Below are 22245 nucleotides of genomic sequence, written 5' to 3'. Positions count from 1 at the left end.
GACAGAGTTTTATTTTTTTAGATAGTGGTATAGGACATCACCTTATATACTGGTATGCAAAGAGATTTGTGAACAAAACAGATTTTCCTCCTCTTTCAAGTTTTTTTTTTGCCAAACATACCATAGAACACATATTTCAAGATAAAATGCTGCCTCATTTTTTAGAGGCTTATTGGTTTTAGCATTTAGGAATGCCATCTTCTCCATAAAGACTTTGTGGAAGTTAGCACTTGTTAGCACCTCTTCCCTCAAATTACCTTGCATTTATTTTGTGTTTATGTGGGTACATGTAATCTCTCCTGATAAAATTTAAGCCTCCTTTTCAGGGCAGGAGATGTTTTGAGTTTTGTCTATGTGTCTCCACAGCTCCTGGTATAAAGCTTGGCATATAGGTACTTACTGAATGTTTTCTGATTCATTCTTTGTGAGGAATCATCAGATTTCACAGATTTATTTCATATAAGAATGTTTTAGATTCTGTAGCTAAGTAAGTTGTTTGATTTATTACTTACTGAAGTTTAGAATCTCCTCTCCTTGGGGAAGAGAGAATTCTGTTGCTCAGGACATAGAGCAGTTCTTAGCTGTTTGCAACTATCCTGGCTCCTCAGGTTAGAGAACTACAATTCGGAAACAATTGCACAGGTATTTAAGTACCATAAGCAACTCAGTATATTAGGCCTGAGCCACCTTCCACCCCCCTAACCCCCCCCCCCCACCATCTTTAAGCAGCAATTTTAAAATTATGCAATTCACAATGAAAGACTCTCAGTTGGAAAGAACTTAAAGTCCATCTACCTCTGCAGGAACCTCCTCCTTAGCATCTCTATGAGTATCATCCAGCATTTCCTTGAAGAGAGAAGGAGAAACCTACATCTAGAGAAATCCCCTTCCCTTGCAGATCATTCTAAGCGTTAGGAATGCTTCCTTTAATCCACACCTAAATTTGCCTGTACATTTTTACTTAGCTCTCATAATTCTCTCCTCTGTGACCAAATGAACCATCTAGTCTTCTCCATGTTAGATCTTAAACTAGGAAGACAGTTGTGGCATCCCATGTAAGTTTTCTCTAAATATCTCCAGTTCTTTCAGTAGATCTTTAAATGACATGGTTCTTAGAACTCTTTACTGTCCTGATCACTCTCATATGCAGATGCATCAATGTCAATCTCCTTCCTGAAATAAGGTGTCCAGAACTAAACATAGTATTACAGATAGGGTTTGATATACTTGAAGTAGGTAACTTAATTCATTCTAGAAATTATACCTTTCAGTGCAGTTATAAGACCTCAATATTGTTAGGCTGTGAATCTTCCCAATGTCTGAAAAGTAATGAACAATCAAAGGAGGACTAACAAAAATTTGGTAGTCTGATGAATTAATTGTACACAAAAATAGTCTTTCATGTGATGAAATTAGGGAGCTTACCTGGTTGGCAGACTGAGGCAGGCTAACTTGCTTTGTTTCCTGTCTACAGAGATTATCTGTAGAATTTTTTTGTTCTGTTATACTCTGGTGGAATTGATGCATAGTGGTGTCAGAAGCACTCCTTTTTAGAGGGAGAGGGACCAGTTCTAGAGACAGAACATAGTATATTTATCAGAAGGACAGTTTGAGATCTAGATTAATAGGATATTAGAATTGGAAGGGTTCTTAGAGATCATCTCATCTAGAAGTGTCAAATCTTGGCCACTTGAAGCCTGCAAAACTCTGTGCTCCTGAATCAGACAAATGTAATTGGGAAACATTTAACAAATAAATAAAAATACCATATAATATAGGTAATATTAATTTGTTATTTTTCTGAGTCAATAAGTAAATTTATTTGAGTCCAACACCACTAATCTAGTCCAATTTCCTAATTTTATAGACTAGTAGGTGAAGCCTAGGGAAGAGAATTGGCTTTCCAAGGGATACACAGCTGTTAAACGTGAGTTCTGATTTGAATCTAGGCATGATAAATGTTCATGGAATGATTTCTCCTGATGTTAGTAAATATTTATGCCCTAACCTGCTTTCATTATATTAGGAGGGAAGATGGGGTAGATCTGATAAAGTTTTGTTTGTTTTGGCGGGCGCTATATTTTAATAACAACCAGAATCATTTGAGATGAGTGTCTCATAATAGATTGAGAGGAAGAAGAGTAATAGTAGTTGTAGTTCAAATCCTATATGTGCCACATACCAGCTATGTGACTCTAGACAAGTCAACTTCTCATTGACCTACTAACAGTATTATAATATATACAGCTTTATAAGCTATAGTACAGTTAATGATCTGCATTGATAGAAACAGCTTATTTACCTGGAATTCCCTAAACCATGGTTTGGACAAAAAAAACCCAAGTCCCAATATTTATATGTAGCTCTTTAAGATTAATCATGTGCTTCACCTATATATCTATCATAGTCTATATGTATAAGGGCAAATTTTTAATATTTATTTTCCTTAAACATGTTATCTCTAACTTTTTTTTTTGGTTCTAGAGGCTACCTATTTTAATGCTGTTTGTTATACTTAAATCTTATTAACTCTAAAATTTTTTAAGCTTGCTATTTCTGATTCTTTTAATTTATTAAGATATATTTATTTTAATTTCTACCCAGACCTTTGGTGGCTTGATATTTATATTGATCAGTGCAGAAAAGGTAGTACAGAGATTGGAGGAGGTTTGTGCTTCTGCCCAGTCTTGTTCCAATGACTTATTATAGAAGGGAGAAATCCTCATGAAAGAGGGGCCCTCCTTATCCTTCCTTATCATCCCAGCAACAACTGCTGACTACCTGTTACCAACAGGCAGAAAGGTCCAAGAACCCTTGGAGTGGTAGCACCCCCATCAGACTGTCATTGCTGCTTTTTGTTCATGATATTTCAAAGAAATATTCATCTATTACCTCTGGCTTCAAGGAGATTTGTCTCTTTGGGGATACAGACATCCCTGGGTGGATCTTTCAAGATTCCCTACTCCTTTGCCTTCCAGTTTGACTCCAGGCAGTTGAGTGAGTTATGGATATGTGGTTTATTAAATGTGCCTTTTGGAATGATTGTTGAGTAATTCTGTATTATGGATTATGATCCTGCTACTTCATTAAACAATTGTATTCTTCCAAGTATGTTATGATATATAGCCCATTATATAAAGAAATAGCTTAGAAGGACTTAGAGGTAAACCTCATTTTTAACTCAGTGTATTCTAGTTGAAATTAAAGAAACACATTTCAATTTTTGTTGTCATTGTTCAGTTGTTTTTCATCTCTCCCCCACTCAGTATTGGTTCTTGTCATCAGTGTTGGTATCTCATATTCCAGGTACCTTTTGTCCATAAATATCCACAAGGGACTTACCCAATGTTTCATAGATCTATAGTTCTTTTAAGATTTCTTAGTTACAAAACTTGCTACAGAATTGACTTCTTATTTTCTACTAGTTCATTTTTTGAATAATATCCTTTCATTTCTTGCATGCAAGTCATTATTGCTAATGTGTTAAAGCCTACTTATACCTCCATTGCCCTTTTAAGTCACTCAGAATTTTCATTCTTTGAACATTGGAATGTTCCGTGTTTCATAGATATATAGTATTGCTGGAAGAATTCTGGCATTAAAGAGATTTTTGCTTATGGTTAGAAAACTTACTCTTCCTCCTCTCAATCTATTATGAGACACTCATCTCAAATGATTCTGGTTGTTATTAAAATATAGGGCCCTCCAAAACAAACAAAACTTAGCTTGGAACAGTTGTCAAAATTCAAGCCTACCTATTTTCACTCTCCCATTTTCTTTTGGGCTCAGCTTTATTGTCCATCTGCACTGAATAACCAAGTTATACGAACTGATAGATTGATTAGCTCAATGATTTGGCCATCCAACTGCATGGCATAAATTATCTCCATTTTCCATTTAGTTTCCCCCCTTTGGATTGTTTGAAAAATCTTGTGTGGGCTTGTATCTTTTTTTAAAATAGGCCTTTTGCAATATTCTGAAGTTCAGAATCCCACACCATGTCATCCAAAGACAGGGAGACAAATCTTGTCCTCTGTAGGGAATACCTCTTGGGTTTGCTCCCCATGTGGTCTTTTTATGCCTTTTTTTGATATTACTCTGGTTAATGTTCTCCTCTTATCTACCTTTTGAGTGGAGGTGCTTCTATTGCCCCCAGCAGGCTGCAAACTCTTCTACATCATACCAAACTGAAAAAGCTTCAGTTACAGGACAGATGAATGGTACAGTAGATGCCTTAGGGCAACCTGTCTTACCTTCTGTGGGCTTGATTGTAAGGGGCGGGGGGACACTGACAGTGTTTGGCCACAATGACTCTTGAAGATCATCCCTCAAGTTATAGAGAGAATGTGATCTCTGATAGTAGAGGATTACCCATAATGACAAAATTAGATCCCTGAAGTATTGATACTATCAGGTTTTTTTTTTAAATAAACCCTTATCTTGTGTCTTAGAATCAATACTGTTTATTGAGCCCAAGGCAGAAGAATGGTAAAGACTAGAAAATGAAGGCTAAATGACTTGCCTAGGGTCACACAGCTAGGAAGTGTCTTAGTCAAATTTGAACCTGGCACCTTCCATCTCTAGTCCTGGCTCTCAATCCCCCTGAACCACCTAGTTTATCTCTGATAATCAGGGTTCTTTGAACCTAGGACCTCCCATCTCTAGGCCTGGCTCTCAATCCACTGAGCTACCTAGCTGCCCCCTGATAATCAGAGTTCTTAAACAAAATTACTTCTTTGGATGTAACTTTTGAGGAAATGCATGATTGTAACATTCTTAGAAACCACTTTGTAGGCATATTTAAGGATACATTTTGTTGTTTTAGCATAAAATTTGTTATAACAAAAAAAAATAGGAAATACATTCTTTGTGCCTTTAAATTGTCTGATTGGAAATGTAATTTGTGAAAAATTGTTTCCTCTCATGTTTATTAAGTATAACTTCCTGATCTCCTTTTGTGGGAGTACTAATGGTATACAAATAGTAAACACTAAAGGTTTTTTGAATCACAACAACCCTATGAGATAGGTGTCATTGCCATTTTAAAATGAACGTGCTGAGAGGCAGCATGAAGCATCACTTGGGTGTAGTTCCATTTCTGACACTGACTGAGCTAGTCACTTAGAGGATTGATTGTATTAAGAGGCTAAGACTGGTTAAGAGCAAGTGTGGATTTGATTTTTGGAGAGAGATTTCTGGCTGGGAGTTCCCTAAACAACAATAAATCATAACACTAAAGAGCTCAATAAGATTTATAATGCTTTAAAGTTTGTAGGCATTTTATATATATATATATATATATATATATATATATATATATATATATATATATATTCTTCTTTGTGTCTCACTGTAGTCCTTTTAGGTACTCTAGACATATAACTAATTATCCCCATTTGATAGATGATGAAACTGAAATTGAGATTTAGTCAGTCAGCAAGCATTTATTAAGTGGGGATTTTGTGCCAGGCACTTCACTAAGTACTGAGTATATAAAGGGCAAAAACCATTCCCTGACCTCAGGGAGTCTACATTCTAACCAGAGAGATTTGTTATGGTCACATAGCTAGTCATAAGTAGGATTTTAATTCAAAGCCTTCCTAATTTTCAGCACCTTAAAAAAATCCACAAAAATTAATTTTTCTAAAAATTACAATAGTATTTTTTCATCCTCTATCTTTTCCCACTCACTGAAAAAATAAAACCCCCAAATTTTCAATGTATATAATACAGCAAAATATTCTAAAATGTATTACATTCTTATCTGTCTTCTGTAATTATGGTTAGTTATTACATTACTCATATTTCTTAGGTCTTTCAAAGTTATATTTATTTACAGTGTTATTTAAGTTCAGATTCTGCTAACTTAACTGTGGATTAATTCATAAAATTCTAGATTTTTCTGTCATTTCTTACTGCACAAGAGTATGCCATAATTTGTTCAGTTATTCTCCAAATGATGGGCACCCCATTGATTTCTAGTTCTCTACTATTACAAAAAATAGCTGCTATACTTATTTTTGTACAAATGGGTCTTTTCCCTTTCTTTAATCCTCTTGAGACATAGAGACCTAATAGTGGAATTGTTAAGCACTTTCTGTACTATGTTATGTATCGATGATATTCTATGACTGTGTTGGTGAACCTATGGCACTCATGTGGGAGCATGCAGCAGGGGGCTGCCCCCTTTCCACACAGGCCTGAAGACATTTGTTACATGACCTGTCCTCATTGGGCTGCAGTTTGGGCATTCAGTCTCTAAGGTCTCTAAAAGGTTTGCCATCACTGCTCTATGATTTCTGTCACACACCCCAAATTGGTAAGTATATCCCAGTCATTTAGTATCTTTATGCTCTTTCAGATATCTTGAAAATATTTTTCTTAATTCCTATATGGCACATGAAATATTTGATTCAGAATGTGGTGATTTCATTGTCTTCAACGAAGAAAACAGATAGTTATAAAACATACTAAAAATCTATTCTATTTTTATCTGCTTTCTTTTTCTTTTGGTTGAATTTATTATGTATATTTTTGTAATGCTTTGGTTTAACTGGGGCTCATGCCATGCTTTTTGCATGTTTGTTTTGTCTCTTTGATGTTTTGTGAAGCTGAGTCATTCTATATATCTTCTTGATAGTATTAAAATAATTTCTTCATTATTTATTTTTTTTAAAAACCCTTACCTTAGAATTGATGCTGAATATCAGTTTGAAGGCAAAAGAGCAGTAAAGGTTAGGTAATGGGGGTTAAGAGACTTGCCCAGGGTCACACAGTTAGGAAGTATCAGAGGTCAGATTTGAACCCAGGATCTCCTGTCTCCAGGCTTGGCTCTCTATCCACTGAGCCACATAGTTACCACTCCCCCCTTCCTCGACACAGCCCCACAAGTATAGTAAACTTAAATAATTTTAAGTTAAACTATTCTTAGTTTACTATCTATATTCTATTTAAAGGGCCACTGACTGGAGAACAGCTGAGATATACAGGGTACTACAGTGGCTTAGATGTATTTTATATAATTTCCTAATAATATAATCCTAATTTCAGGGGAAAAGACCTTTCACAAATAACTTTCCATATCCTATTTGCACTTTTGAATATCGGATTCTCATTTGTTATAATACAACCATTGTCTGTTATATTCAGTCAGACTGAGGTTTCTGCTCTCAAAATCTGTAGATCTCTCCCCTTTCCCAAAGGAAGAAATGTTATAAGACTAGAATGTATACTACACCTGATATTATGCTATTCTGAGCATGAACTCCTTTATGGTGCCAGTTCTATAAAATTAGTAAACCTAGTAGACTTTAAGCTGTTTAGTTGTAATTTTTTTTTCAGATCTCTATGATTTTTATATCATCCTAGTATCATCTTATTTTAATTCCAGTTTGATTCCTTTGGATTTGAACATTTCTGGCCTATAGTAATTCTGTTTAATGGTAGTTTGACCTTTGGTGAGTCATTTCAACTTTCAACTTCAGGCCCCTAATTTATAAAATAAGATTAATCCTAACACTATCTATTTTATGGGTATTTATTTGCCAAACACTTACAAAGCCCAATGTAAGCGAATTGCTACTATTAATTTAGTTGTTTCAAATCTATGAACCAAGTTAATGAAATCAAGATCCACTGAAATATGTAACTTGTAGGTGAGCAAGCAAAGTTCAGAACCCTTGTTTGTTGCTGTATTGTTCAAGTAGTGCAAGGGCTGTTGATGTTGATAGTATGATCTTATGGAAAATTATTTGTCTTCTGAGCCTCAAAATGTTCCTATTACAAACATTGCTCTTCATTCTTAATGAATATTTCTTAGCAGTGCCAATTGCTTTATGCTAAGTTTGGAAATAGTACATTGTCTCATTTTTCAAATATCTCAATTTTAACAAAAACATGGAAATTGCTATATTTGAATCTAAAACATATGTAAAATTTAGTCTTTCTAAAGCTCTTACCATTTTCATATGCTTTTCTCTTGTTCAAAGATCTTGCAGTCATGACATGACCTTCACCTGATTCTTTAAAAAGAAAAGCAGGGTGGGGAAAGGGAAGAGAAATAAGTGCTTTATGACAGACTATCCAGAATGCTTTTATCTAGCAAGTTTACTTTCCAATGACTGCAAATGAAGGCTGAGCTAATGCTTGTAGAGTGACTCTAACATGTAAATCAGCATAAAGTGGTTTTTTGGGGTGATCTTTACAGAAAGCCCAGGGGTAGCAAAATATTTTCTCATTTGATGTATGTGTGCATATGTGTAATATACACACAACATTGATGTATATGGTAGTATTCTGCAATGAGTGGGATAAGAAATAAGGGGGAAGTTGCTTAATAGACATAAAAATGGGTGTAGGAATTAAAGTAGGACCCTAAAGAGGAAAGCCTAGAAAGTGTTAGGGTAAATTGTTTAAATGAAGTAAGATAAGTCATTGAGGGTATTAGATACTATTAGAAACTCAGTATTATTGTGAAACCATGGAAATACTAACCAAAATTTGTTTGCTACTAGTTAGCCTTCATTTCCCCTCCTTTCTCTGGTAGTTGAAATTTTGTTTCTACTGTTAGTGTATTTGAATTAGACCCTGACATCTTATTGTACAGTTTGTACTGTACAGTTAGTGTAATACAGTTAATTTACTTTATGGACCAAGAGTTTTTGTCATTTCCTGTTGCCTATGTTTTGTCATTTAATTTCTTATATTTCCACTAGAAATAAAGGAGGGTTAGGGAAAATAAATGAAAATGATGTGATTTTCATACAACTCTAGGAGAAAGGTTAAGTGGTGAATTTGAAATAGATTCAGATGAATTAAATTTAAGAACTAATTATTAAATTTTTTGAACATGAAATAACAATTGTGTCTAATTTATTCCTTACTAAGATTAAAAACAAAATTGTAGTTACACAAAAAACAAAGAGTTTAGTCACCAACATTTTAGTACCTGATATAAGACTAGAGCTATTTTTCCAGCTGTGTTTTCCAAGATTCTGTTGTCTTAGGATGCAATCAATTTCTTCATAAAACCTCATTTTCCTTCCAGGGTTACTCCCAAGGTTATTAGTCTTCTTTTGTAGCACTCGATACTCATATTTTAAATTTTTATATTTTGTACGGCATTGCTTCCAGTCTCGATCTATTCCAAACTGCAGTAGTCTTCTAGCAATTTCCTTGAATATTTCTTTGTTTCTTGTTGCCCCTTCCAACATTTGCCTAATTTTTTCATCTGACCATATGTGTATTAGTGCTCTGACTTCATTGTCACACCAGTGTTTTCCAGCCTCAGCATCACTAACTGTGATGATCTTTAAGTGATTATGAGCATCTTCCAAAGGGATGTAATTATCTGTATATCAAAGAAATATAAATGATTGAAAACATGTTAAAAAAAGACAAATACATCTCAATATACAGGTCTTCTCTTATGTAATGGCTCCTGTATGCACTGTAGGCACCTAGATTTTTGTTTTGTTGTGACATGATTAAATCATGGTCAAATTAGTTTCAGTGGTATTTCTAAAGCAGTTTGAATTGGTTAAAATTATGACTCAACCATGAACTCAGTATTTTGGAATACATTAACTGCTAAGAACCTATTCCAAAATTAGCTTTGTAATTTTTATAAAGTTCTATTACAATGAACTTTCCAAAAGCATCTACTGTGATTGGTAGATGTGAAAATTTCTTTAAAAGGAAGGGGTAAAAAGTCAGGAGACAATTGAATTCAGTTTGGAGAGTAATTTCAGTTGGGAGTGAAAGAACCCAGCTTGGAGACAGTCTTGTGGTGAGTAATAAAGACTGACTCACTCTCCCTTAGGCTCAAATGGCCTAGGCCTTTTTCTACTGCTTGGCTCAGCCTGAGCCAGAGCAGTTTAAATTAATTCTTTTTAATTCTCTCTCTCTCTCTCTCTCTCTCTCTCTCTCTCTCTCTCTCTCTCTCTCTCTCTCTCTCTCTCTCTCTCCTTCCCTTAATTCCTTCTTTCTTTATTAATTAAAATCTCCATAAATCCCAGCTGACTTGGGTATTTTCGTATTTGGGAATTTCCCATGGCGACCACTTACTTAGATTTTAAGTTAAAACACTAAAATTATCCTTACAGTTTTGGCATTTACAGTGGCTGACTTGGCCAATGGAAATAAAATGGAATGAAGAGAGTATGGTCAGCTATTTTTTAAGTAGTTTATGATTTAACTGGTGGCAAAGGGGTTAAACTTGTTCTGTTTGGCCTCAGAGGGTATTAAGAATCATGTAAGCATGGTAAAGAGGAAAATGTCCATTTCTAAAAATGGAATATGGCTGCCTCAAAAGGTAGTAGATTCCCTTTTACCTTTGAGCATTTTCAAAGAGCTATTCAAAAAAAGGCTGGATAACCATTTGTCTGATGTGTGGAAGGCTATGACTAAGACTCCTTTCCAACTCTGAAATTCTATGATTTTGTGAATCTATAATTGCTAACTTTTATATATTGCTTTATGGTTTCCTATGTGCTTTATATCATATTACTTACTCCTTAGGGAGTCTTGTGAGATAGTTGTTATGGAGTCTTGTGAGATAGTTGTTATGGGTATTATCTCTATTTTCCTCATCTGAAAAATGGGAATGTTATCCTCTATACTATTTACCTTGCAAGAATAAAGTGCCTTATAAATCTCAAGAGGTTAAATATGTGTGAGTTATTATTGCAAATAAATAGCAAGACTTCTTGAAGTCCACATGACTGACACTATAACTTCATACCACACTGGTTTCCTGTTGGGTATCAACTATCTCTAACCCATCACAAACTTAAATATGGCAGAGAATAAGAATCCTTTAATTTTCTAGAAAGAAATTTGAGGGTACCATGTACATTATGATATCCAAAAAAAATTTTATTTTTTCAGTGTAAAACTAGAAAAACACATTCATTTACTATCCATTTTATCTGAATGACCTTTTTGCTATTTTGCTTATTTATAACTCTAGAATCTTGAGTGTGGTAGGGTACCTTAAAGAACATCAAATTCAACTCCTTTATTTTACAGATGAAGAATTTGGCCGAGAGTTTAGTCTTTGCTTCTGACTTCATTTCTGTCTCTCATGTTTTTTTGTTTCTCTCATGATGTAGTTCACACTAAGAAGATAGTACCATATATTATATTTAAATATATATTATTTAAAGTATATTAGATTATTGAAATAAATATATATTTATAAATTATTTAAAAGTATTTCTTCATTGTTCATATTAATTTGACATCCATATCAATTTGGAATTGAGGGCTTTCTTTAGTTTTTATTGTTAATTGAAACCTTTGGGATTAGCTAGATATCTTTTATTTCTATAATCATATTATCCTACTGATGATAATAATATTTATTCCCTCTCCCCTCACTAATCTTTTTAAGGTATAACCAGAAAGGATGGGGGTGGGGAACCTTTTACTTTCATTAGTTTCCTATATTCATTTTCTTACATACAACTAGAGTGTTCTCTTGACACGGAGAAGAAATGTGATTCAATAAAAAGAGAATTTATTCGTTGTTTTAGGACTCCTGAGTTTAAATCCCAGCTCATTACCTGTGAGACTTTGTATAATTCAGTCACTTATCTGAGATTGAATAGGATTATGCTAAATTTCTTTGTACCTCTAAATCTATGTTCTCTAGTAAGACCAAGTGTTTTTTACCTCCATGTTTTAGTTAATTGAACTTTATTGCCTTTACATGCTACTTATAAATGTTTTTACACAAAATAAAACATTAATTCTATAAATTAATATATCAGCACATTATATTATATTAAACATAATGTTTTTCATAATTTCTCCCAGGTTTTCAAGGACTTATACTTTTCTCACATATTTGAATAGGCTGAGAAAAAACTGTCAGATTTCTAGTATTTGGTTTTAGGAAATTTTTAATTTGTAGTAATTACTTCTATTCCCTATCATTTGGTCTGCTTAATTCTGGCATCACACTTTTTTTTTTCATTTGTTTCAGCATTTTTAAACTCTTAATACCTAATCACTTCTCTTGTTCCAGAGAAGGTCTGAACAATGTTAAAACCCATCTTACTTGATTCTGGTTAGAAACTAGAATAGATAATTCTTTTGGAAAGGTTTTGCTTATGCTAGAGTATATTAAGGAAACATTTTTGGAAATTGACGACAATAGAGAATTTATCTACCCCTTGCATGTTCGAATGTCATTATCACCTCTTCCCCCCAGCCTCCTTTGTTTCCTATTACTAGAGAAGACACCATGCTCCCAGTTTCTCATTCTCAACTTAGGCTTTGTTTTTGAATTCTCACTATCTCTTACCCTCCACATCCACACTGTTGTCAGGGCCTATTGATTTCAACCTCTACAACATCTTTCCTATATATTCTTCTTTCTCTCCTGACATTGCCACTACTCTGGTAGTGGCATAATCATCACCTTATCACTTTCATCACCTTAGGCCTTGATTATTGCAATAGCCTGCTGTTGGTTGGGTCTAACTGCCTCAAACCTCTCCCTACTGTAATTCATTCTTTATTCAGCCATAAAGTGATTTTTTCTAAAGTGTAGGCCATTCCCTTACTGAATAAACTCCATTGGCTTCCTCTTTCCTTCAGGATCAAATATAAAATGCTGTTTGACATTCAAAACCCATTATAACCTAGCCCCCTCCTACCATTTGAGGCTTCTTACACATTACTCCCAAACATGAACCCTATGATGTAGTGATACAGGTCTTCTGACTTTGGAGATTTTTTCTGACTCTCCCCTATACTTGGAATGCTCTTCCTCCTTCCTCCACCTATCGACTTACTGACTTTCTTTAAGGCCCAACCAGAACCCTATCTTTTGTAGGAAGCCTTTAACACCTCATAATTCTAGTGCTTTCTCTTTATTAATTATTTCCTATTTATATTTACATTTATATGTAGCTTGCTCTGTGTGTTTATTTTCTTTAATGTCTCCTCTATTATTTTGTTAGCTCCTTGATGGCAGGTACTCTTTGTCTCTTTTTATATTGTTAGCACTTAGCACAGTACCTGGCAGTTAGGCCCTTAATAAATATTTATTAATTGTTAGATTTATGCTTCCTTTTTCCATTGTCAAGATAATGTTCTTATTAATAATTTAATGAAAGCAGATCTTATACCTGGCCCATTTACTTCATCTGTTTCTACTGGGCCACCCAGGTCTTCTGAAGCAGTACTTAAGGAGTCCTCATCTGCAAGAAAACAATGAACAATGACTATTCACATTCGTGATATTTCATTTCTTCCTTTCAGAATCCAAATATTCTGCTTCAAAGAGTGTGCTAAATTAAATGATATCTTTAAAAGTAGATTGGCTTTCAACTCCTCATTTCCCTTTTTTTTAAAATAGGGCATCTAGGATGTTAAAATCTGATGGAAAATAATACTTGTTCCAGAATTTTCTATGAGATAAGGGAATCATTAGAAGCCAGTGAAGACAGCTCTGCTAAAAGTAACTACCCAAATTCCTTTTGTGACTAAAAAGGGAGGGGGGAAAAACTTGGGGAAATTAGGAAAAGGGAAGATTGTGTGGTTTTTTACCCTCTTCCAATAAAGACTTAATGAATACTCTAAAGACCATTTACCCTTACCTCCCTTAAAAAATTTTTTTTTTATTTTAATTTTTGAAAAATTTATTTAGTCAATTTAGAACATTAACAAGAGTCACATTCTTCCCCCTTCCCCCAACCCCTTCCTATAGCTGATGCGCAATTCCACTGGGTTTTACATGTGTCCTTGATCAGAACCTATTTCCATGTTGTTGGTGTTTACACTAGGATGTTCATTTAGGGTCTACATTCCCAACTGTGTCCCCCACGACCCATGTAATCAAGCGGTTGTTTTTCTTGGTGTTTTTACTCCTACAGTTTTTCCTCTGAATGTGGATAGTGGTTTTTCTCGTAGGTTCCTCCAAGTTGTTCAGGATCAATGCATTGCCACTAATGGAGAAGTCCATTACATTCGATTGTACTACAGTGTATCAGTCTCTGTATAATGTTCTCCTGGTTCTGCTCCTTTCACTCTGCATAAGTTCTTGGAGGTCATTCCAGTTCCCATGGAATTCTTCCACTTTGTTATTCCTTTGAGCACAATAGTATTCCATCACCAACATATACCACAATTTGTTTAGCCATTCCTCAATTGAAGGGCATCCTCTCATTTTCCAATTTTTTGCCACCACAAAGAGCACAGCTATGAATATTCTTGTACATGTCTTTTTCCTTTTTATCTCTTTGGGGTACAAACACAGCAGTGCTATGACTGGATCAAAGGGCAGATAGTCTTTTAGCATAGTTCCAAATTGCCCTCCAGAATGGTTGGATCAATTCACAACTCCACCAGCAATGTACCTCCCTCTTTTTTGGGGATTGGCAGGATAGATTTTTCCCCATTTGTCTGCCTGCCTTCCTTAGATGCTCTTCTAGAGCCTCAAGGCCCAGAGGGACGATCCCAGGCTGATTAGCAAGAGATCTTAAAACAACTACAAAGAAAAAATACTAATATTGGACAGAATATACAGAAATCTTAGTCCCATATCATTCTAAAACCAATATAAGACCTAATTAGTCAATGTATATTAATATTAACTTCAATCACAGGTTTTAATCTAATAGATAGCAAATTGGAGCAATCGCGCTATCTCTTTCCCAAATGTAACTATCTCAATAAGACAAACTCATATTCCAAACAAACATGAGCACTCTTCAGTTAAAGGCAGAAATCACACTTTAATATATCCCTAGCACTAGAGAAAGCTACAATACACCTAAAACTTGGGAAATCTCAGTCCCACATAATGCTGAAACCGAATAAGACTCGATTCCTCAATGTATATTCAAATTAACCTCAATCATAGGTTTTAAACTAATAGAAAGCAAATAGGACCAAGAACTTAATCTCTGTACCAAATGGAACTATCTCAATGAAACAATGTCCAATCTGAATAAACATGAAGATACTTCAATAAAAGACATAAATCACACTTTATCCATTCCCTGCACTACAAATACCTACAATGTATACCTGAAGCTTGGGAAATCTAATCTCAGTCCCACATAATGCTGAAACCGAATAAGACTCGATTCCTCAATGTATATTCAAATTAACCTCAATCATAGGTTTTAAACTAATAGAAAACAAATTGGACCAAGATCTCAATCTTTGTCCCAAATGTAACCATCTTGATGAAACAAAGTCAAATCCAAACAAACATGAAGACTTCACTAAAAGACAGAAATCCCACTTTAACCTATACCTAGCACTACAAAAAGCAACAATACACCTAAAGTTTGGGAAATCTCAGTCTCATATCATTCTGAAACCAAATAAGGCTCAATTCTTCAATGTATATTATTATTAACCCAATCATAGGTTTTAAATTAAAAGAAAACAAAGAAAAGCAATAAATCAAACAATGTCCCAAATGTAACTATCTCAATGAGACAAAGTCAAAACCGAACAAACATGAAGTCTCTTCAATAAGGAAATTAGATTTCTAAATTGTATTCCTGGCAAATAGATGATTTTTTGAAAACAGAAACATTTACTTCTAAGAGAAAAAAGACCTGAAATAATTTGTTAACAAAAATCTATGACTAAAGAGATCTGTAGAAGCAGTAGATAAGGAAATGAAAAATGATGGGAAAAGTGATTATTTGGAAATGATATTTCAGTACTTCAGATTAACTTTTTCATCAGTTTAGGTGTTTGATCTAATGATTCAGATCACAAACTTGTTCGTGTCCTCTAATAAATTTGCCATAGGGGGTTCACCTATGCAAAAGAAGGCCTCCCTTCTGATAATTATTATAATATAATGATTGTTTATAAGTTACTCATTTCTTTCACTATGTGATTAGCTCATTTTTGGTGACCATTTATTTCATTTTTTTAAAAATTCCCCTCTTTGATGACATCTTTGCTTTCCATCCCACTCTTCTGTAAAAACTATTTGTTAGAAAAAGTCAACTCATTGCTAATTCTAGGGGACCCATATAGAGGAGAAAATGGATAAATGAACAATATGGAAAAGAACATATATTTCAGGTTTCTCTAGGTATGAAAGGGAGAATTAAGTAAAGAAATGCTATTTATACATTTGTTGTGAGGAGAATTCAAAGATAAATCAGATGTGAACATTGGAGCATGTATTGAGGGGAGGAACTATATAATGTAATAAATGTAATAAAGAATTTAGATGTGAAACAAATTTTTGTATACATCACAAAATCCACCTGGGGTAAAAGCATAGATATATGATCAGTGATTAACCCTCAAAGCTTATCTCACGAGTCATGCATGGATTCACTCTGAGAAGTGCTATTAGTATAGTTAATTTGGCAATGGCTTCATTCATATAAAAGTCCATAAAATATACAGGGCTAAATGACCTTAGCAATCTTATGTTTGGTAAGCCCAAGCAGCTTATGTATTAAGAACTCACTCTTTAACAAAAACTGCTGGGAAAAATAGAAAATTTAAAAAAAATGCATTCAGGAGGAAAGTCCTGGATATATGATTTGCAAAGCCCTTAGAACAGTGCCTGCAATATAGGCACTGTATAAATGTTTATTCCCTTCCTTTCTGAAACTTTTCTCTAGAACAATCTTGACATGTAGTAAAAGTAAAAAGAAAAAAAAATCTGCAACAGAGCAATTCCACTGTTAAGAGCATACATTGATTAACAAGTAGGAAGGAACTACTGAAATTCTAATACAGCGTAAGAATGAAGGAACAGAAGAGCAGACTATCTCCTACCTATGAATATAAGAGAGGAAAGTGATTGGAAACAGGTGAAATCAAGGATGAAAAAATTAAATTAGTTTATATGATTCTGGATAATTGTTTAAAAAATTGTTTCTAATGGAGGAATTCCATGTGAACTGGAATGACCTCCAGGAATTGATGCAGAGCGAAAGGAGAAGAACCAGGAGAATGCTGTACACAGAGACTGATAGACTGTGGCACAGTCAAATGTAAAGGACTTTTCTACCAGCAGCAATTCAATGACCCAGGACAATCCAGAGGAATTTATGAGAACGAACTCTATCCACATCCAGAGATACTGTGGGAGCAGAAACGCAGAAGAAAAATATATGATTGATCACGTAGTGCGATAGGTTTTTAAGGTTTTGATGTGAAAGAATCATTCTATCACAAATGTGAATAACATGGAAATGGGTTTTGAATGATGATACATGTATAACTCAGTGGAACTGCTTGTTGGCTTCAAGAGAGGGAGGAAATAGCAGAGGGAGGGGGAGATAATGAATCATGTAACCATGAGAAAATATTCTAAATTAAAATTTAAAAAATAAAAAATGATTTTTAGCATTAAAAATTCTTGCCTGTCATTAAATTTCTCAACTTACCCATGTCTAAACTTTCTCTTTTTATGTGTAAAACTTTTGGGTCTTCAACTGTTACAACTTCTTTATCTGGATCTTGAACTAGGTAAAAATAAAATCAGTGTTGTCAGATTATATGATATAATTAATTATTAGTCCTTGATATTCCAAATGTAATATAATGTTTTATTAAAATAATGGTCACTTCATTTAAAACTTAATGTGGAGCAGAACTTAGGCAAAAATTCTTCAATTTTAAAGAAAATGAAATTATTTTCATTCTGGCATGAAAACAAATTAATTTATTGACTGTTATTTTGGTCCCATGATGCTAGAAAAGATAGTTGATTTCATATAAATAAATAGTAAATTTTACAAGATAGTTTTTTTTTGTCCATTGATTGTTATGTAGTAGGGTTGGAACTTTAGTGTCCTCTGCTTGCCATATCTTAGTGTTTCTTACTAAACTGATAAGAGGTGTTAAATTTTGAAAAACCTATTTAATAAAAGGGAGGGAACTCAAGACTTTAGAACCAAAACCATGAGAAAGAAAGTTGGAAGGTGAAGTTAGAGTAAATAGGTAGTTGAGTTTGGTTGAAGCACTAACTAAACAAGAATTTATTATTACATTATTTATTAAAATAATAGTATTAAGAATAGTAATAGTTGACAGTAGTTAGTAATGCCACACATGCGGTGAGCCAAATCCAGGTGAGTCTGGAGGAGAATAAGGCAGGAACAAGTCCGTGATGTAGATGAATTCCTTTGTAAACCAATTTTATAAGTAGAGAACATAGAACTCTTCCTAGCAGTAATGTTGGAGTAAATAACCTTTTTAAGACTAAGGCTATTCTTATAACCCCAAGACAGATGTCTTTTTGTTTATACCTAGTTTTCTTTGTTTTTTGTTTACTTCAGTGGTTTCATTGATATAAGAAATTTCTATTACGGAAATTCCTTCTATTAGTGCAGAATAATTTTCTTAGAATTTAGGCCATAAATAGAAGGGATCATCAAGGTCATCTAGTATAGTCCTCTAGTTTTGCAACTTAGGAACCATATCAAGGGAGGTTTTGACCAGTGTCATTGAGGTAGTGTCAGATGATATTTGAACTCAGATTCTATGATTTCAAATCCAGCATCCCTCCCCCTTTTCCTATAATCTTAGAACTGAGAACATAGGTGATTTGTATAATCTATAGCTAGTATGTGCATCTAATCCAGGTCCTCTAGGCTCAAATGCAGGCTGTTTATCCACTATGCCAGATTGAACCTCTGCAGTGCCATGGGGAGTTGGGGTGCTTTACCCTTCCTCCTATTTGGGAAGAGAGGTTTCTACCTTTGTTGTTGTTTTACAAACAACAATACTCTTGGTACCATTTGTCAGGAGAGGACACTCCTTTTTTCTTTCCTTACAATATCTTAATATCACATGAAGTGACCATATAGAGCAAGGGCTCCATGAACTTTTTTTTTTTAAATGGTTACCTTTTGCCTTGGAATTAATACTGTATATTGGTTCCAAGGCGAATAGTAAGGGCTAGGCAGTTGGGGGTTAGGAAACTTTCCAGGGTAACACAACTAGCTAGGAGAACTTTTTAAAAAAGTATATTTTGTAACTTTAAATATAGTCAATTTCCTTTCTAAACCTATATATTTTTTTCATTTAAAAACATTACTCTGAGAAGAGCTCCAAAGGGGCCTATGACGAAAAAGGCCTAAGCAAGATATATAGAAGGTGTGAATAGGTAGGATGCTCCTTTGTGCTCTTTTTTGTAAAATTGGAATTTAAAATCCATTCTGCTATATATGTCTAATAGAGGGTTAAACTGTAAACAACTAAGTGTAGTAGAATCTGTTATTGCTATAAAGCAATAGCATATAAATGTTAACCAACTACCTGATTTTTCCACTCTTGAATTTTGAGTGGAAGGTAATCTGTAAAAGTAGATTTCATTTATGTGGACTAGGATCTTAATTCTGCCACTACCTATGAGATCTTGTGAGACACAATCTCTCTGGGATTATTTTCCTTATCTGTGAAATGGAGAGAGTTGGATTAAATGGTTTCTAAGCCCTTTTTAGTGTACATTTGTAATTCTTTTATTAACATTTATTGGAGAATGAAGGATTTCCTTAGGTGAAATTTCCAAATAGTTGAGATTTAACTGTCTAATTAGTTTATTTGATGAATGTATATAAAAAATATTTAAAATATTAAAAAAACCAGTTCTTGATAGCTTAACTGTTGAGCTCCTGCTTTATGAAAGAATATGTTGAACATCATTAAACTTTTTTTCTTACTAGATTAGTGGATATAGTAAATTTTTTTTATAAAATATGGATAGCTTTAACCTGTTGATGAATTCTCCTATACTGCTGTTTTTAGTTGATGATTCTCTCCTGATTTCTTTCTATTAGTCTTTCTGCCTTCTTTCCCTCTGCCCAGTTTCCATTATGTTACCTCTGGGGACCCCCCAGGTTAAGAGATTTGACCACATGAAGTTAAGTGATTGTGCTGGGATTTGAACCCAAACCTTCTGATAACAAAATAATGATCTTGCTACAGATTTGCAAAAAATTATTTCTAAAATAGATACCTAAGCTGTTAATATTGTTTCATTTATGTATTTGTAGTTCTAGAAGCATTATGAAAGGGGGGGAGGGGGAACAGATGATTTTGTACTCTGTGACCTAGGTTCTAATTCTACCCCTGCAAATCATCACATGTATATATAATTTTAAACAAGCCACTTAAAGGTCTCTGGACTTCAGAATTTCCTTATATGTTAAACGAGAAGATTGAACTAGATTTATTATCCAACATGAATGTGACACCTTACTTGTAATTTTTCTTTTAGAGTTTTGTTTTTTAAAATATATGACAAATTTATACTTGAAGGAAAAAAAATTCATTTACCTGTATGATGATTTTCTTTTACAGCTGTTTCTCCTAGGTCTTCAGATATGTTGCTAATTGAACCTTCAACTACATCTTCAGAAATTACTATATAAACATAATATTTATATATTGTTTATATATCTTAAAGAACAATGCTTTCTAAAAGTCTCGTTTTTTCCCTTTAGAGTGTGTTTGATATCAAATATTGTAATTATTGCTGACAATTATTTCAGTTAATGTTCCCTTGGAAGGGGTTGGGACATCACCTTACAGATTTTTAAAAATAACTTTCATGTCATCTTTAAAAAAATTAACAAATTCCTTCCACTTCCCCAATTTAAAGGAAAAAAAAAGAAAATCAATTATAATAATAAGTATATAGAGTCATCAGGTAAAACAAATTCCCATATTGTTGATGTCCAAAAGATGTTTCATTCTTCATCTTCATTAGCTCCATCAGAAGGATGGTTAGAATGCCTGCCTTACTTATATTTGTATGCTATTTGATCCAAAACTCATTGGTGTTTTTTAAAGGTATTACAACTCCTCTAGGCCTTTTGAAGCATAGGGAGATGACCCTTTCTGCATGCCAATTTTCCAAGAACTAATTGCAATCTCTTTATTTTCACCCCATAATAAATTGTTTCCCAAATTTCTCTCTCATATCTCCTTCATTCAGTTTCTACTTTTCCCAGTTTAGACCTAAGCTCATAGATTCATAGAATTTTGATGCTGAATGGAACTGAAAGATGATACATACCTCACTGTGAGTGTCTTGATACAGACACCTGAAAGAACACTTATCTTCTTAGGTCAACATTCCTATACCAGTACCAATAGAAACTGAGTGAGCAAGTCATTTAAGCCTGTGAACCTCACTGTTCTTATCTGTCAATAGGGACAATAAAATATCTCTTTAGAGTATATTGTTTTATAAATGAGGAAGCTGATCTCAGAGAAATTAGGTGATTTGTTTATAAATCACACAACTGTATCATGGCAAAGTCTGGAATTCTATTCTCTTCAGCAGCAATAGCAACAGCACCAATTGATACTCTTTCCTGTGTGTTGAACATCTTCCTCTCAGTTGTTCAATATGAATCTACTGTGCCAGATACCTTTAAATACTAGCATCTGGCTTAAAGGGATTTTCCATTTCAAAAACAATTTTACCTTCCTTATGTTCTGATTTCCTTGATGAATTACACTATTTACAAAACCAATTATTTCACTGTTTCTTTTATGCATCTTGCATGATTTTTACTTTGCATAAAACAAAATATTAACATGCTTTAATACTTACCCATATTGTCCTTTTCCATTTTTATATCTGTCTGTTTTATAGGTCTTTGTCTTCCTTCGTTTTCTAGTTTCTGTGATTGTTCTGTAGTATGTCCCAGAATAGCATCCAACTCAGCGAAAAATTTCATACTTTTTGTTGTTCCCAAGTCTTGAGAATTTTTTACAATCTTGTATTCATGTTTCAAGTTTTTATATTTTGTTCTACACTGCTTCCAATCTCTGTCTATACCAAATTTTTGAAGTCTGGCAGCAATTTGTTCAAATATTCTTTTATTTCTCATGGTTCCCTCTAGTTGTTTTTGAATGTTTTTTTCTGACCAAATGCCTATTAGAGCCCTGACTTCGTTTATAGTCCAGTGTTTTCCTCCTTCATTTGCTACACTTGGAATAAATGTTGGATTATTTGAAGAATCCAGTATTGAAGTTGGTTTACCTATATTAGGTAGGATAAACAAAGGGAAGGAGGGAGAAATTCTGTAAGAAAAATATTCTTATTTGAATGTAGAATAACTTAATCACACATCCCACCCCCCAATAAGGAGAAAGCAAAACATTAACTGGCAAAACTGTTCCTTATCATGTCACTGTCTGAATTTATTAACACATTTGAAGATGATGTCCAACATTTATGACCGAGACTCACTGCCTTTCTGGAGAAGATGAATACACATCTTTGCA

The 22245-nt window shown here is 33.9% G+C and overlaps 2 protein-coding genes across 3 annotated transcripts in view; one reads left to right on the top strand and one right to left on the bottom strand.

Moving 5' to 3' along the window:
- Positions 1 to 22245, top strand: part of PPAT (phosphoribosyl pyrophosphate amidotransferase) — a 60340-nt gene that overhangs the window by 3286 nt on the left and 34809 nt on the right. The window lies entirely within an intron of this gene.
- PAICS (phosphoribosylaminoimidazole carboxylase and phosphoribosylaminoimidazolesuccinocarboxamide synthase) overlaps positions 1 to 22245 on the bottom strand; it is a 52286-nt gene that overhangs the window by 26225 nt on the left and 3816 nt on the right. For both annotated transcript variants that reach the window (XM_056802653.1, XM_056802654.1), the window contains exons 3-9: positions 21569 to 22000; positions 20284 to 20370; positions 17388 to 17465; positions 13137 to 13208; positions 8948 to 9349; positions 7959 to 8021; positions 1426 to 1571 (exon numbers count right to left, since the gene is read on the bottom strand). In XM_056802653.1, coding sequence (XP_056658631.1) covers positions 1426 to 1571; positions 7959 to 8021; positions 8948 to 9349; positions 13137 to 13208; positions 17388 to 17465; positions 20284 to 20370; positions 21569 to 22000 — 1280 coding nt within the window. The remainder of the gene's footprint in view (positions 1 to 1425; positions 1572 to 7958; positions 8022 to 8947; positions 9350 to 13136; positions 13209 to 17387; positions 17466 to 20283; positions 20371 to 21568; positions 22001 to 22245) is intronic.

Source organism: Monodelphis domestica, chromosome 6 (genome assembly GCF_027887165.1).
Source record: "Monodelphis domestica isolate mMonDom1 chromosome 6, mMonDom1.pri, whole genome shotgun sequence".
NCBI classification, from domain to species: domain Eukaryota; kingdom Metazoa; phylum Chordata; class Mammalia; order Didelphimorphia; family Didelphidae; genus Monodelphis; species Monodelphis domestica.
This window is presented reverse-complemented; position numbering and strand designations above follow the sequence as displayed.